At 51.8% G+C, this 17,031-nt stretch overlaps 1 protein-coding gene across 3 annotated transcripts in view; it reads left to right on the top strand.

The window, feature by feature from the left end:
- The window catches only part of LOC144730120 (calcium-dependent secretion activator 1-like), a 117,056-nt gene that overhangs the window by 63,644 nt on the left and 36,381 nt on the right, over nucleotides 1–17,031 (top strand). For all 3 annotated transcript variants that reach the window (XM_078610691.1, XM_078610690.1, XM_078610692.1), the window contains 5 exons: nucleotides 5,730–5,796; nucleotides 8,642–8,750; nucleotides 10,210–10,419; nucleotides 13,380–13,516; nucleotides 15,007–15,194. In XM_078610691.1, coding sequence (XP_078466817.1) covers nucleotides 5,730–5,796; nucleotides 8,642–8,750; nucleotides 10,210–10,419; nucleotides 13,380–13,516; nucleotides 15,007–15,194 — 711 coding nt within the window. The remainder of the gene's footprint in view (nucleotides 1–5,729; nucleotides 5,797–8,641; nucleotides 8,751–10,209; nucleotides 10,420–13,379; nucleotides 13,517–15,006; nucleotides 15,195–17,031) is intronic.

Raw genomic sequence — 17,031 nt, 5'->3', positions numbered from 1 at the left:
GGTGGTTGAGGGGCGCGCGTTTTGACAACCTCACCTCTCTCCCGACTCGCCGCACCGGCTCTGCAATGTCACCGCGGGTGTTTAGTTACCAGACAAAGTGTGCCATTAATAATTCAGCGGGCTCCCAAGCTGCCCGAAGACGCCTCGCGCCGAGGTTCGCGGAAATGTATTTCTTTTTTAAACGAATTAGAAAGCGGCGATTTGAAATCCGGGAAGACGGTTGTCTGGAGAAGAGGGGCGCACGGCGTGAGCAAGCTCTTGCAGATGCACACAATCTGACGAGTGCTTCCACGACTGCCGGGAAAGTGGACTTGTACTGATCCCAGAATTGAGCGAGAAATGGATCGGGAATGCATCAGGAATGACTCTGGAATGGATCAGGAATGGATCAGGAATGACTGGGCACTGGATCAGGAATGGATCGGGAATGGATCAGGAATGAATCAGGAATGTCTCATGAATATCTCAGAAATAGTCCGAACGTGGCTGAGCAGTTAAACAAAGGAAATTACTTCACGGCATTATATTGACCCGAGTCAACGGCCGAATCAGAATCTCTATTTATCCTGGAGAAATCCGTTGAGCTATGAAGCTCGTTTTCACAGATGCTCAGTCGGGGTGGGTCGTAAACGTAACGGAGTGCGGGACCCTTGCCACAGGAAGCATCGGTATGGACTGCATGGGAGGTGCAGTATGAATATAATTTGCTCTTATGAGGCCCCTTTCACAATGTCTCAAAGTGCCATGCGGGAAAAGGACAAATATAATTCTAAAAGAAACCGGGTGGTAAAATAAAAGCCAGACGGGAACAAAGCTCATGAGAGAAGGCTTTTTGTTTAAAGGTTTGTGTTTTAGTCGACGCATAAGAGATGTCAGCACTGGCGGAGAGCCTGAAAGCCAACGGTAGGGAGTTCCATAAGTGGGGAGGGGGGGCACGAGTAGGAAGTTCCACAAGCGGTGGAGGGGGGCATCAGTAGGGAGTTCCACAAGCGGTGGAGGGGGGCATCAGTAGGGAGTTCCACAAGCGGTGGAGGGGGGCACGAGTAGGGAGTTCCACAAGCGGTGGAGGGGGGCATCAGTAGGGAGTTCCACAAGCGGTTGGGGGGGGGGGGGCACGAGTAGAGAGTTCCATAAGTGGGGAGGGGGCATCAGTAGGGAGTTCCACAAGCTAGGGAGGGGGGCACCAGTAGGGAGTTTAGTAAGCGAGAAGGGCACCACAAATATGAAGTGATGATGCTGGGTGCCTGTTGCCTTGTGGGAGTCGGTGGGGGTGGCGGGAGGCGGCTGTGGCGAGGTTGTCGGTTCCCCCCCCCCTCCCCCTTGATGGAACGAGCCCCGGGCGGCAGCAGCAGCGGCGGGTCCGAAATAGATGGGGTGATTTTTGTTTTTGTTTTCTGAGAGCACATGGCTCGGTTTCTAATGGAATTTTAACAAAATAACAAAACCGTAGACCGCGGCAGAGCCGCAAGGAAACCCGCGGGGGAATATTGAGAGGCCCTCCGTATATATTTCTGACGGTCCTATTAGGTGCGTGACAGCTAATATCGAAACGTCCGTGTTTTATCGTCTTAATTTTTGGTTTTTCGAATGGCGTTGGTACGGCCTGCGTCACGCGTCTTCGGCTTACGTTGCTTGTATCCGGATATGCAACCGTGTGGATTTACACAGCCGTGTCCAAATCCAAAGACGCTGAACAGAAACGGTGGGAATATTTATTTTACAGAGCGAAGGGGCGTTGATCACAGGTAGAGAGGAGAAAGAGAGGGGGGGAGAGGTCTTGAGGTGGTGGGCAGGGATTTGACTGCATCGATGGCTGGGGGGGGGGGGGGAAGAAGATCCAGACTGTTTTGGGGCAGCAGAGGAAAATAAGTGGAGCTCCCAATTGAGCGAAGTTTAATCGGGGGGGGGGCTTCGACAGAAAGCCTTGGTCGCTGGAGTGGAGTGTAGCGAGACGAAATTGCAGAGGTAGGAGAGTGTGCGGAGGGGAGTGATATGTAGGCTGGGACGAGTCAGTGGGGGGGGGTATCTTGATGGGTCAGTGCAATCTCAACATTGATGTGGGACTGGGAGCTACACACGGTGGTGTGGTCATCTGTCGGTGGACATCACTTATTCATGTGCACCCTCACTCTCGGATGTGGTGAATCCCACCACCCCCACCCACTTCTTACCTCGACGTTCGATGAATTGTAGCGATTCGGGTTCGCGATTCCATTCAAGGGCCAACGCTGTTGGCACTCGCGGCCTCCAGTGGAGGAGAACGACAAAGATCCAAGGGCCTAACGAAGACCAACGGGGCACGCGGGGGTGGTGTGGCCACTGCGGGGGGCCACCTTTACACACCGCACCAGGCTAGCTCGTTTAAGGCTGAGTCGACCTAGGGGAGGCCCAGCACCGGTTCAGATCATCATCACTAGTGTTGGTGGCCGTGAGCGGGAATCGAACTCGGGTCGCCGCGTTCGTAGCGTAGTGTCACTGACCACTCACCATATACCGCCCGCTTTGTCTTCCCACCCGCACCACTCGTCGGATGTTCGCATGGTGGGGGGGAGGCTCGTGTCGTCCCCACTGCTGGGGGAATGGGTCCAGCCTTGTGCTGCCCTCTAGTGGAGCAGATGGGAACTGCAGAGCCGGCGTCTTACACTGGGGATGTGTGTGGATGGGTGGGGAGCGCTGGCGCCGTGCTTAGCGCACGCACTCGGCAGCGAATCCCGGCGGGCGGACTGGATTTCAATTAACTCACATTCATAGCCTAGCATCGGTGACAAATATCACAACTGGCCCTGGGTCTCTCCCCTAGGTCAACTCGGCCTTCAAAGAGAACATGCTTGCGGGTGTGCAAAAAAATCGGCACACAAGCCTTGGGCATACCACGCCTCTGTGTGTTGTTGTAGTCCTCTTATTAGGTGCTCGCTAACAGCAGCGCTTGCCCCAACGGCCCTGTGTGCTCTATACCGGGGGGTCTTTGTCATCATCCCATCGATAGTCCAATAACTTGATCTAGGTACATCCCCGTGCGTGTGATGTGTTCTTGTGAATATGCTGCGTGGGCGACGTTACGTCGGATCTCCGAGCGTCGCATATCCGCCCTGAACGACTGCCGGGATGTTCACAAACCCGACCTGTACTCGTTATTATATTTCTAACCTCGAGTACATTCTAACCTCGCTTCCAAAGCACCGCAAAGCCTTGGCCCAGGCGATTAAAGCAGCTTGCGATCGATGAGTGTCCAGTGACCTTATTGGTGCACGGTGGTGAATTTGACATTTTCTATCGGTGGTTGCGTACACCTCAGTCCCCCAGTGAGTCGGATGTGCATTGTTTGTAATCCACTTTGCAAAGGTGGATCGAGAAACTTCTCAATGAGCAATGGGGAGGGGGGGGGGGCAGGACGGAAGGGGCAGAGTGGTGGTAGGGGGGGGGGCATTCCCAAAATTCCAATCTTTTAAAATAGGACCCTACATTCAATAACAAAACAATTCGATGTATTGTATCTGTTACATATCGATAAAATACCAATGTTGTGGTATCAAGGTTGGGGAGAGTTGGAGATTGCCCCAATCCCCCCCCCAATCCCCGCTCCTCGGCTGCTCACAGAAAGGATAACACTCGAACCAATGGAATGCGTCTGCCCCGTTGCTTCCCCTACTTTACGTGATGTAAGAACACAATCTCGCCCGGTGTTGTTGGTCACAAGAGATGCGACCACGGAGTTGGCGTGGATCAAACAATGTGGCCGTGGCTTTGAGTCCTGGAGTCGAGTTTCTCATTGACGCCGCCCATTAGACGCAGAGCCATCTCAGATTTCTGAATTCTTGGGCCAAATGCGGGCCCTGAAATTCCTATCCTGTGCTAAAGCATGCCAACTCACGGTGGCTTTCCTTGACAGAGTGGTGTTAGGAGTTGTGGAAGGGAAAAATATATTTTTGTTATAATGTTTTGTACTTGTCTGCATTTTTTTTTCTGCTCCGTTCAGAGCCTGTTTAATTTTATACTCCGAGACAGAGAAAAACATGGATCGGGGTTAAAAATCGGAGACATCACTCGAAAGACTGTGCAGGATGGTGACAGAGGGGGGGGGGATTGCAGAAAGTGGGAGCAGCAGCCGAAGAGGAGCAAATCTGCCACTGAGCAAAGATTGCCTGAGCCAGAGACCCACTGTGACGAATATAGGTAATGTATGACGATACGATGTTAACGCTACGGAGAAGCAGATCATGTCTCCACATTACGCAATAAAACTAGTTTTAACACAGCCCAGATTTGAAGTTTTCGTGACTGCAAGGATCCATACTTTTTGTTTTTTTCGGTAAATTCACGTAGGTAAAAAAAAACGTCGTGATTTAATTTAGTTTTAATTTAAAAAAATAAATTACCTGCGTGACTTTACCGAAAAAAAAAAAGTATTAACACAACCCGTCGACTCTGCGGCCTGCTGCCGTTCCGGGATTAAAACATTCGGCAGCATTGATTCAGTCCGAGCAACGCTCAGCACCGGTTTTGACATAGTGGGGGGTGGGGGGGCAGTCGGGAAGGGCCGTATTGCATCGTTAACGCTGGTGGGAGGAGGACGCGCCTCTGCCGCTGTGGTTATCGAAGCAGCAGGGGGCAGTGGTGAATTGTGGGAGGGAGCCACTGCCTCGAGGATGTGGAAGCCACAGCGCCCCTGCTGGGTGTGCCTGGTGGTGGGGTAAGTGGGGTGGGGTGGGTGAGACTGCATTTTTAAGTGGGATTTGTGGAACCATTTTGATCGGAGAATTGTGTAATTAACGGCCTCGTGAGTGACTATTATTAGGGACCTGACGGTTCACTGCTCGCCCTCTCTCCACCGCAGTGCGACGATTTGATACTTTTTGCCGGTCACGGCTTAATTGAAGAATTAGCTCTGGAAACTTTAACATTCAGGTTTTCAATCTTGCGCCATGACCTTTTATTTGAAGCATATTTCAGTTCATCGGTGGACTGGAGCAGGTAGCACGTGGTTAGTAGCAGTAGCCATGGTCCATAGGAAAAGCAATACTGGATGTGGTGTCCCGGGTGCGGAATTATGCTCCACATTGCCGACGGGACGAGGCCTGATCCAGACGCGTTGTTCATGGCATGGTGCCGTAGAATCAGGGTTGGTGGGTTGAATCAGCCCATCGTGCTTTTTGGGGTTGTGAAAATAGGTACCACTTTGTGGGGAATTCAACAGTCGTCTTATGGATAGTCTCACCTCCCACCATAGGAATGCGAAAATCTATCTCTGGCTCAGGGTGCCACGGTGGCGAGATGTTAACTACCTCGCCAAGTATACAGGAGGTTGTGGGTTCGATCCCGACCATGAGACATGTGTATTTGGAGTTCTCCCCGTGATTTTGTGGATTTTTCTCCAGGTCCTCCGGTTTTTCCCTCGACATTGAGAATCAACATCACGTGTTTCGAGTATTTGGCTGCTATACATTGCCATGCGATAAGCCACTTCTTTGAGCTATCATTTGTGGCCAGGTCCTTTCTGAAAAAGAGCTATATAGCTCAGTGGGCCCTTACCTAGTAAAATAAAAAGTTTGGTCGTATAGTTAGTCATTGAGCAGAAAATCACTTCCTTGAGAACACCCAGCAGCTGAAACCTGGATTCGAACCCAGGCTTTCAGCGGTACCTCCCGGACCTTTCGGCCACCTCCCGGCTCGCTGTGTTTTTAACGTCGCCGTTAAATGCTGTGCTTTGTTCCCCCCCCCCCCCTTCCCAGGTACCTGTGGGCCGTCGGCAAGAACGTTTGGAAACGCTGGAAGAAGCGGTACTTTGTGCTCGTGCAGGTAACACATGGCACCTGGAGAACATGGCTCTCCCGCACGTTCCTCCGAGTAGCACGGTTGGCTACGTGCGGTGCGAAAGAAGTTCAACATACACACATACATTTCCTCCTGCCTCCTACTCCACCTCCCTCCCTCCTTCTCTTCCTCCCCTCCCTCCACCCTCCTACCCCCCTCTGTCCTCCACCCTCCACCCCCCACTCCTCCCTCCTCTAACTCCTCGTCTTGGATCTATTTCAATGCTTCCCAACCGGTGGTCCACTTAGCCCTCGGAGTGCCCGTGACATCTTCAGGGGGGTACATGATGCAGTTGACGAATGGAGGTTAATTGGTTCTAATTTTTTGAAGTGTCGGCTAAATGTCTTCGGTGTTAATCGCGTGCAAATGTAATTTCAATGTCATGTGTCAATTATGTCACTATTTTGAGGACTGTATGTGCTGGTAGGTGTACAGAGACAGCTGTATGTATTTCTTTCTAGATTTGAAGCTTTCGTGACTGCAATGATTCATATTCTTAGGTTTTTTCGGTAAAGTCACATAGGTAAAAACATTAAAAAAGTAAAATAACGTACAAATTTGCCCGTTTTCTATCAGATACTCTGCTCCCCTTCACAGGCAAGACCTCTTCAGCAGTACTCAACCCAATTAGTCTCTATGGTTAAGGACATGGTACTATCTCCTGATGACATCCTCGTCAGCTTTGATGTAGTATCTTTGTTCACCAAAGTCCCAGTACCGGACACCCTAACAATAATTGAGGACTTAGTCCAACATGGATTGAATTCTGATGTACCTGCGCTGGTTAGGCATTGCCTCACCAACACTTATTTTACCTGGAATGGCACCTTCTACAAACAGAATGAGGGTACCCCTATGGGCTCCCCCTTGTCACCAGTTATAGCCAACATGTTCATGGAAAAGTTTGAATCAGACGCCATCCAGACATCCACCCTGCGTCCTTCCTTGTGGAAGAGGTATGTGGACGACACTTTCGTCATCTGGCCACATGGCCTCCCAGCATTGAACCACTTCTTGGACCACATCAATTCTAGACACCCATCCATCAGATTCACCATGGAAGTGGATAAAGACAGTAAACTACCTTTCTTGGATATTCTGTTTGAGAGGAGGCCTGACGGATCTTTGGGACATTCTGTCTACAGGAAAGCCACCCACACAGATTCCTACTTGAAACCGGATTCCCACCACCACCCATCTCAAAAGAATTCTCTCATCAAAACGCTATACCAAAGAGCCCATGGCATTTCTGACCAATACCACCTGGCCGGTGAATTAAGACATGTACATCGGGCCCTCAGGATGAACGGATACTCTGACCGCACTATCCGCCAAGCTGTTTCTCCCACCATACAGAAACAGCCACATGAAACTCAGACCAAAACTATCACGTTGCCATACATAGCAGGCGTGACCAAAAATATCTCAAAAAGATATTTTCCGAGACCAAGGTTCTCTGCAAACCTCCTGGCTACCATCAAAGGTTTGTACACGAAGCCATACAAATATACAAACACAGACATAATTTCAACCGTGATGATGGTTACAAACTGAGTAATCATTGGAAAGATGTGATTAACCATGCAAAAAAGATTTAACTACACTTATTTGCCAATCTTATTTGACAGACAACCATTACAGTTTTACCATGTTTAGTGGTGGTCTCCTTGTCCCAGGTCGCGTCACAAACCGCACCTCTCCATAACAAAGGCTCAACCTTTGTTATGCAGTCTATTCTTAGTCTTAAGCCTCACCTTACCATATTAATAAAAAGTATGCGGCCCTTGCCCCACCACCTTCTCCAACCATTATATAAACGGAGTGGTAGCTCCTGCAATCTCTCATTTACTTGATACAGCTGTCGTGGCTGTGACGGTACCACCTGAAGACGGAAGCTTGTGTTGCCTCCGAAACGTCGTGATTTTTATTTTATTTTATTTTACTTTTTTAATGTTTTTACCTACGTGACTTTACCGAAAAAACCTAAGAATAAGCTGTATGTATGTTTAACTTCTTTCGCACCATACGTAGCCAAGCGTGCTAATCGGACATGCGTTGATAGGGCTAATAGGAGGGGGGGGTGGTACACGACAGGCAGAAGGATGGCCACTCGTGGTCTTAATTCAATTGATCAAATCTTAACTTCACTGTTACGGGACTACACTCTGCTCTATTTCTACGCTAGAATATCTATGCTGCCCGCCTTGACCAATCTGCACTGACCTAGCATGGCGACGTATAGGTCGATTACCCACCCCCTCCACCACGATCCACACAGCGTCAGGAGGAGGAGGCCCTCATCCCGCAGTGGATTGGACACAAGGGCCGTACGTGTAGCGTCATGACCATTTTCACCGAAATGTTTTCGGTCGTCGTCACCGTCACCGCCATCATGGGCTGTGCTCGGAGAGCAGGGCCGGTGGGCATTTGGCTCGCAGAATTGTTATTTTAGTTTTAACCATGTCAGGCCCACTGAGCTATATACCTCTTTTTTCAGAAGCGACCTGGCCACAAATGATAGCTCAACCAAGTGGCTTATCATGTGGAAATGTATCGCAGCCAAATACTCTGAAGGGATATTGATTGTAAATGTGGCGGGAAAAACTGGGAGGACCCAGAGAAAAATCTACGCGGCCGCGGGGAGAACATGCAAACTCCAAATATACAGGAGTCGGGGTCGAGATCGATCCCACGACTTCCTGCATACCAGGCGAGGGATTTAAAATCTCGGGGAGGGGGTGGGGGGTTTGTTTGGGGGGTGGCCTTCATCCAGCAGCGGTTAGAGCATGTGCATCCCCCCCCCCCACCCCCTGTTCCCATGCCCACGCAGGTGAGCCAGTACACGTTTGCGATGTGCAGCTACCGCGAGAAGAAGACGGAACCACAGGAGCTACTGCAGCTGGACGGCTACACGGTGGACTACACGGACCCGCACCCCGGTAGGGACCGCGGTGCCGCGGCTTTCCCCATACACACCGGTCACCCCCCCCCCCCCACCTCCTGGCACCGGTAGAAATAGAAGAAAGGCAAATGTGGAGTCCTGAAATTGTTTGCTCAGGCCATGACTGGCAGAAGTGCCCTCCAATAGCAGGGGATCTGTCTCGCGGGAGTGGTTGGTCTACGCTTCCACGGTGAGCAGTTGTGTTGGGAGTGGGGGGCATACCAACACTTTACCCCACCACACAGGACCACCACACACGAGCTTCCCGATCCACTAACTGTGGTGAACCCATTTACAGTAAAACCTTGGATTTCGAGCATAATTCGTTCCGGAAACGTGTTTGTAATCCAAAGCACTCGTATATCAGTTGTGATCACATGATGCTCGGCACACAAAGCGTATATACGTACTACTCGTATTGCAAGACCTCGCTCGTTTATCAAATTCATATTTATTAAAAAAATTTGCTCGTTTTGCAAAACACTCGCAGACCAAGTTACTCGCAATCCAAGGTTTTACTGTATATTGCCGGGTGGACAGAGGCGGGGAGAGATTTAAGAAACGTGCTCCCAATGTTTTGCAAGTCCAATGTGCTGGCCATTAGACCACGTGGCAGAATTCCCCCTAGACCTACTGGTACCTGTCAATAACTCGTGCCTCAAACCACAAAGCCACGATTCAAATATTACAAAGTGGAACAGATGCTCAGGAATATTGGTTGCTCTGGGAAAACACATTAATTCCTCGAGAAAAATATGCGTGGGGTACTTATTCTGTGACACTGACAACTGAACTATTGGTTTAACACTGGTGTCTGAATTATATTAGCTCATCACTCAACCCTAATTCCCGGCCTCATCCCCCGTAAGTCAGGGCTTAATTTATCACTGAATGTTTTGCAGGTGGATTGTAGATGGTAGTAGGTGGCACGTGAGTTGAAGTAGCCACAGCCAGAGCGAGAGGCATACTGGATGTGGTGAGCCAGGTGCAGAAATATTTTACCGGCTCACCGACCTGGTTAAACCCAGCCAGAATGAAGCCCTGGTTCCAAGGGGGAATAAATGTTCTCTGACACGGCCGAAGTAAGCTCGCCATAGATCTCCCCTAAGCCCTGTGCTGCCGAATAGCATTAACTCATCGCTCAACGCTAAGCCCTGGTCACAACCCCGACCGTTATTTCCTCCCGTGATCACTGAGCCTCGACATTTGACACTGCTGTTCTGCCGCTGGGCGCTGCTATTCTGCTGTGTTGTTGCTTTTTTTTGCTGTGCTGCTGCTGCATTGCTGCTGTTGTGCTGCTGCTGCTGTGCTGCTTCTTTGCTGCTGCTGCTGCTGTTGCTGTGCTCTTGTTATTGTGGTGTGCTGTGCTTCTGCTGTGCTGCTTGTGCACTGCCGCTGCGCTTCTGCGGAGCTGCTACTGCGCTGATTTCTGTTGCTGCTGCGTGCGCGGCGAGCAGGTCTGGAGGGCGGGCGCGCCTTCTTCAACGCGGTGAAGGAGGGCGACCTGGTGACGTTTGCCAGCGCCGACGAGCAGGACCGCATCCTGTGGGTGCAGGCCATGTACCGCGCCACGGGGCAGACGCACAAACCCGTGCCGCCCACGCAGGTGCAGAAGCTCAACGCCAAGGGCGGGGGCCCCCAGATCGACGCACCCATCTCCCAGTTCTGTGAGTAGAGAACGACGACGCGGTGACTGGATGCAGCGCCGCCCCCCTTTAACCCGCTCCTTGCACGCGGCCAGCGACTTGCGTCAAAAACTTTTCAAAGGGAACCCCCCTCTCTCCCTTCCTCCCCCACTGGCAGCTGTCCCTGTGCATCGAAAGGTGACTAAAGCTGGCCTGCCAGCTTACGTTTGTCCTCATCGTGTGTGAAGTGCACGGGAACTGTAACCTTCGTAGCAGCGATGGAAGATAAATCATGAGGAGAACTGACCTCTAGTTGAGCGAGTGACCGGAGTGAATTGGTGAGTGCTGGATCTGTCGGTCAATCTGACTCTTTTTATGCGTGCGTGGGATTGTGTGCTTACTACGCTCAATCGCACATTCTCATAAGCACCAAACACACACGCATTCAACCTCTCACACATGCTCACTTATTCAAAAGCACAAAAAAAGATGAAGATTCCATTTATATAACCTTCAACGGACTTTTGGGACAAGTGCTATTAGTGAGCACCTATTCATACTGCAGAAGTGCACAAAGGGGTAGTGCAGCTAGGACCACGCCCGGCCGCCTTTGTCTCCCTCGTGGCGATGTTTACACATCACACCAGGTACTAACTTGAGGCTGAGTCGACCTAGGGGAGGCCCAGGACCGGTTCAGATAATTGTCGCCATGAGCCGGGTTCATAGCGCAGCGCGCTAACCACGACACGACCGTTCCCCACACACACACGCGTGTACACACACACGTGTACACACACACACGCGCGTGTACGCACATGTGTACACACACACACGTGTACGCACACACACACGTGTACGCACGCGTGTGTGCGCACACACACACGTATACACACGTGCGCACGTAGGTCCTCACAAGCCCCCACCGTCCCCATGCCTCTCACGCCGCACCCACAGGGGCGCTCTCGTTTTCTCCCACTGCTCCAGGAATCGAACAAACAAAATCAAACCGCGCTACTCCCGACCCACGAGAGAAAGGCGAACTACTCCACGGAACAATTACCGCCGGGAAGAGAGAGAGCGGGAGAGCGAGAGAGAAAAAAACTGACGTGAGCTGAATGATGAAGGCCATTTAGCGGCATTCGCCGAGTTTGTGGGGGCGGTGGGATGAGTGGCGTGAGTGGGGGGGGGGGAGAGGCACGGGGCCCACGAGTCCCGTGCGCGGCTGTCACGTTAAATGTTGGAGGACGCAGGCAACCCGCGCTGACACGGACACACACACACACGCACCTCTCATAAAAGCCCTTTACCCTGGAATCTGCCCCCTAAGGGCGTTAATACAAAAAAAAAGACACCATCCACCTCCCCCCCCGTCGCGACAGCTCCAGCCGCCGCTGCCCGCGTGTGAGCCCTGGCCAGCCGGCATCGCGCGTCGGTAGTAATAATTATCGATTTGAGGGTACAAAAGGCGAAGCCGCTCGCAACCCCCTCACCGCCTCGCGGCCATTCCGCGATTCCTTTTTATTTTTTGTTGTTGTTGTTGTCAGGGGCGTCGTTGTTTGTCTGGATATTTATTTATTTATTCCTTCGTCCAGATAAGTCTTCTATATATGATAAATAAATAACGCGCCCCTGCAACATTAGGCCAGAGCAGAGAAAGGGAGTAAAATCGATACATTTCTCGCTGTCAAAAGAAGTATGGAAAGTCATCACCCTTTATCTGCGCTTTGTTGTTATAGATTATTTATTATTTGTGTGTGGTGTTTTTTTTTAATATATTTTTTTTTTGCTGCACATTGTGACGCGAAGTGCTGAGAGGCCGTAAAGTTTGGCAGGAAATAAAAGAGTGGGGTGAGGGGGGGTGGGAGAGAGACATTGAAAGTGCCGCGGCTCACGCCGCCGCACTTAGAGGGAAGGCATCCACCGTGGGTTTCAATGCGAACGGGGAGATGGGGAGAGACGAGGAGGAGGAGGAGAGGCACAATGGGAGCGCGCAGAGAGAGGGGAGCGCGTGGGAGAAGGGCGGGTGACATCGAGCGAGGGAGACGCCGAGAGAACGGGAAAAAAATGGGGGGGGGGGGGTGGGCGGGGATAAAGAAGAGCGCGAGAGGGAATTAGGGGAGCGAGATGGTGAGATGGGGGACAGAGAGATGGTGAGGAATGGGAGGGATAGACAAAGGGGATGAGGCGAGGAGGAGATGAAGGGTGACACACAGGTGCTTGAAGGCATTCCATTTCAGTCTCTACTGTCGAGTGGATCTGGGTCTAGGTTCTCTGGCGTGTATCTGTGTACGTGTGTGTGTGTACGTTGATAACTGTGTGTATGTGTGTCGGGCGTGATGATGGCCACGCACCCCCTCGTGTGCTGTACCGGCCTTCATAGGTGCTCACTAACAGCACTTGCCCCAACCGTCTGTCAAGGTTATACAAGGGGAGGGTTCTTTGTGTGTGTGTGTATATATGCGAATTGATGTGTGTTTGGGCTGTGTAGCAGTAGCATCGTGGTTTATTCATCGTGACGAGCTATGTTAGCTTCTACGCCATGCAAAGGCTGTGACAGATGGTAGATGGACCCAGCCTCAGCAGACCCCTTCACTGTAGCCGAGTTTGGAAATTACTTCAGGCGCACGGTTCAGATGGTTCTGCTGAGATCCTGGCTTCATATCCGGACGTCCACCAGTCCTTAAACTTTGTGCGTGCGTGCACATGCGTGGGGAGCGGTGGCGCCGTGGTTAGCGCACCTCGCTGCGAACCCGGTGACCCGAGTTCCATTACCACGATTTGACCTCAAATGAGTACCTTGTACCATGTGTAACCATCGGCACTGGGGAGACAAAGGCGGCCGGGCGTGGCGTCGACCACCACCTCGTGCGCCACCCCAGCCTTCACCACAGGCGCCACTCGCTGACCGCTCTTGGACCCGACGGTCTGTTCAAGGCTGTACACGGGGTGGTCGTGGTGGGGGGGGGAGATCTGTGTGTGTTTTGTGTCCGTTCACACTGCAGACGCGGACCGCGCCCAGAAGCATGGCATGGACGACTTCATCGCGGCGAACCCGTGCACCTTCCCGCACGCCGAGCTGTTCGACACCCTGCAGCGCCTCACCCTGCTGCATCGCACGGGCGACACCACCGCCTCCCTGGTGAGCGGGCACAGGAGCAGCGCCGTGCGTGGCGCGCGTGCCGTTGATGATCGTCAGTGCTCGACATTGGTGATGAAAGAGCTTTGCCGGTCATCGGATTCCTCCAGGATGAATAAATATTATTTTATTTCGATTTAAAGCTTTCGTGACTGCAGGGATTCATCTACTTGGTTCTTTTGGTAAAGTCACGTAGAAGGAAAATAATAAAATAATAAAATTACAACATAATAAAATACAATTCTCACGACATTTCGGCCACAACGCAAGCAAAGGACAGCTGCTTGCGTTGTGGCTGAAACGTCGTGAGAATTGTATTTTATTATGTTATATTTTTATTATTTCATTATTTCCCTTCTACGTGACTTTACCGAAAGAACCAAGAAGAAAAATATTATTTTATTCTGATCGTCTTATTGCCGTCGTACATCCTCAGCCGCGACCTGTCCACTGCTCTACGTGTGTAGATTGAGTGTGTGCGTTTGTGCCATTCTGGCCTTAATGCATGCTCGCGCTACAGCACCTATCACACCAGTTTGTACTTCTAAGTTGGCAGTCTTTATTTTCGTCTTTGTGTGTGTCAGTGACGTAGCTATCGAGTGTGCAGGCGGTGCAACTACACAGAGGCTCACGGGTAGAAATGGTGCAGGCACCAAGCTACGGGGGGTGGGAGGCGAGCGGGAGGGAGGGAGTGCGGGGAAGCGGGAGGGAGGGGTAATTTCCGTCCTCGCACCAGAGCCGATATCGACCGTGTTATGCCACTGACGTGTGGCTGTCTGCGTGCGGGACGTGTGGCTGTCTGCGTGCGATGAGCGGTGGTGTAGTGGCTTAGTGCGCTGCACCTCGAAGCCCGGCGACCTGAGTTTGATTCCTGCTCACCGCCAATATCGGTGGAGAATATCTGAAGCGGTCCCGAGCCTCCATTGGGCCGACTGAGCCTTACATGAGTATCTCCCCGTGGTGCGTAAACGTCCCCGCAGGGGAGACAAAGACGTCCGGCGTGGTGATTGCCACACAGTCCCCCACCCCCTTGTGCGTTGTGACGGCCTTGAATAGTTGCTCACTTGCTGCCCCACCACTTCAACTCCACCGCTGAGCACAGGCGCAAAGGGGCGAAAACATGAAGCGGCCAGCAAAGCACAGGACTGTCGAAGTTGTAAGACGAGTTCCCAGTGTTTTGTCTTGACTCGAGCAAGGTTATTTATAATAAGAGTTTGGGGCGAATAGAGACGATGACGGAAGGGAATTGAAAAATTGAGCAGCGTGAGGATAGAAGCAGAAAGGGAAGTGTTGTGACCTGTCGTGGGGTGGGTGAGTGGTTGAGTGGATGAGTGAGCAGGTGGTTGACCGAGTAAATGAGCAGGTTTTTGAGTGATTGGTTGAGTAAGTGGTTAAGCGAGCGGTTGAGCGAGCGGATGAGCATGTGAGCGAGTGGTTGGGTAGGCGACACGGAGATGACCTTTGTGTTGGGCTGTGCGGTGGTGGTGGTGCAGGGCTGGTTCAGCCCCGGCCAGGTGTTCGCGCTGGACGAGTACTGCGCGCGGTACGGCGTGCGCGGCTGCCACCGCCACCTGGGATACCTAAACGAGCTGCTGAGTCGCGCCGAGAGCGGCGCCATCATCGACCCCACGCTGCTGCACTACTCCTTCGCCTTCTGCGCCTCGCACGTCCACGGGAACAGGTTCGGCTCCCTGGCGCGCCGGGCTCGACAAACGGCACGATCAAACGTCGCTGAGCACCGGCCCAAAGGCCCCCTCCAAATAACCAAACGGCCCGCAAAACAAGCATTGAATTTGGTTCTGCATTGGATTTGGCAAAGTTCCAGTTGGTGTGACTGTCATGCGACGAATACAGCGGGTGGACCAGAGGTCACCTTAAGGCATCTCAGAGGGAGCTCTGCAATACCCTCTTCTGTGAGCCGTTGTCTTAACACGAAGGACCCGCACGGCTGTGTGTGAGATGCGAACAGACACCTGATCTCATGAGCCGCCACCGATAGCACAGTCGTGATGACAGTGACACAAAAACCCATTGCTTCTGGCATCATGTGCCACCATCATCATATTTGTAAAAAAAAATTAAGAGATCTTTATTTCCAATGGGATTCTCAACATGGCTCGATTTTCCAATGGATATTTTCCGGTTTGCTGGATAACGGAGTTGGTGGCACATGACTAGTGTACAATAGTAGCCACAGCCATAGCGGGAGGTCGACTGGCTTGTGGTGTGTTCCGGTGCAATAATATTTATTCAGGTAACCGACACGGACAGATCCGGATTAATTGAAACCCCCACGTTTTATTGTGTCTCCGTTCGGGCCGCCGTTTTCGTTTTCGTCGGCCGGAAATTTCGTGCAAAACCTTTTTTTTCTTAACGGTCCGCAAACTTAACGAGCGTCGAAGTTGTGTCAGGGTCTCGTCAGCAAACGTGATGCGACGGCCTCATAGCGGCGGTGACGGAACCGATAAGAACGCTAAAAGTAAGTAACAGCACGGCGATAAAGCCAGCCAATAGAAGGGGGAAAACATGCATAGTAAAAATAAGACCCAATGGGTTTTTTTTTCTTCTCCAGGTTGTCGTATCCGAGAGACCGGTGCTGTCCCTAGACTCCAGAATACAAACTACACAAAAAAAGTAATCTTAAAAACGAGTTGACAGCCACTTGAGCCGGACACCCATGATCAGTGTGACAGAACCCGTGGTTATGTCAACAGGAAGTGACATCACTCACGGCGCATCGGTCAGAGCTGGATGGACGGGAGGGGGGGCGCCCGTTGATTGACTTTGACAGGCACCGAATACGGACAGGCCTCATCAGCCTGACAAGGTCCCCGCGATTGTCAAAGGAAGTGACATCAGAGTGAAGGGTCGTTGTCTGGAGCCCCACGGACTGCCACGAGCTCACTTGCCTTCTGCGCCTCGCATGTCCACGGGAACAGGTTCGACTCCCTGGTGCAGGCCCAAAGGCCCCCTCCAAATAACCAAACGGCCCTCAAAACAAGCATTGAATTTGGTTCTGCATTGGATTTGGCAAAGTTCCAGTTGGTGTGACTGTCATGCGACGAATAGAGCGGGTGGGAAAGCAATGTGGACCAGAGGTCACCGAATATGCACAGGCCTCATCAGCCTGACAAGGTCCCCGTGATTGTTAAAGGAAGTGACATCAGAATGAAGAGTTGTTGTCTGGAGCCCCACGGACTGTCACGAGCTCACACTTGCAGCTTCAGCCCAGCGCTGCCAGTCTCGCTTATTAGCCTGCATGTTCACTTTAGTGAACCTCCGTAGCGTCTGTCCGCATTCAATAGGCGCGGCAAGGCGGTGTGGATTTACGAAGCATCTTCACGGCTACTGCGATTCCGACTGCTGTGCGCATAGGGAGGGCGAACGCATTAAATGTGGCTTAGCAAAGAGTGTTTCTTTAATGACACGTGAGCTATTCCTTCATGGCCCGTGTAAATTCTAATGATGTTCTAGAAGAGCGAGGGCATTGAAAACAATCCGGACACGCCAATCCCCTC

This window comes from Lampetra planeri, chromosome 34 (assembly GCF_965212315.1).
Source record: "Lampetra planeri chromosome 34, kcLamPlan1.2.h2, whole genome shotgun sequence".
NCBI lineage: Eukaryota > Metazoa > Chordata > Hyperoartia > Petromyzontiformes > Petromyzontidae > Lampetra > Lampetra planeri.
Note: the sequence above shows the minus strand (reverse complement) of the source record. Positions and strands in the feature narration are given on the sequence as shown.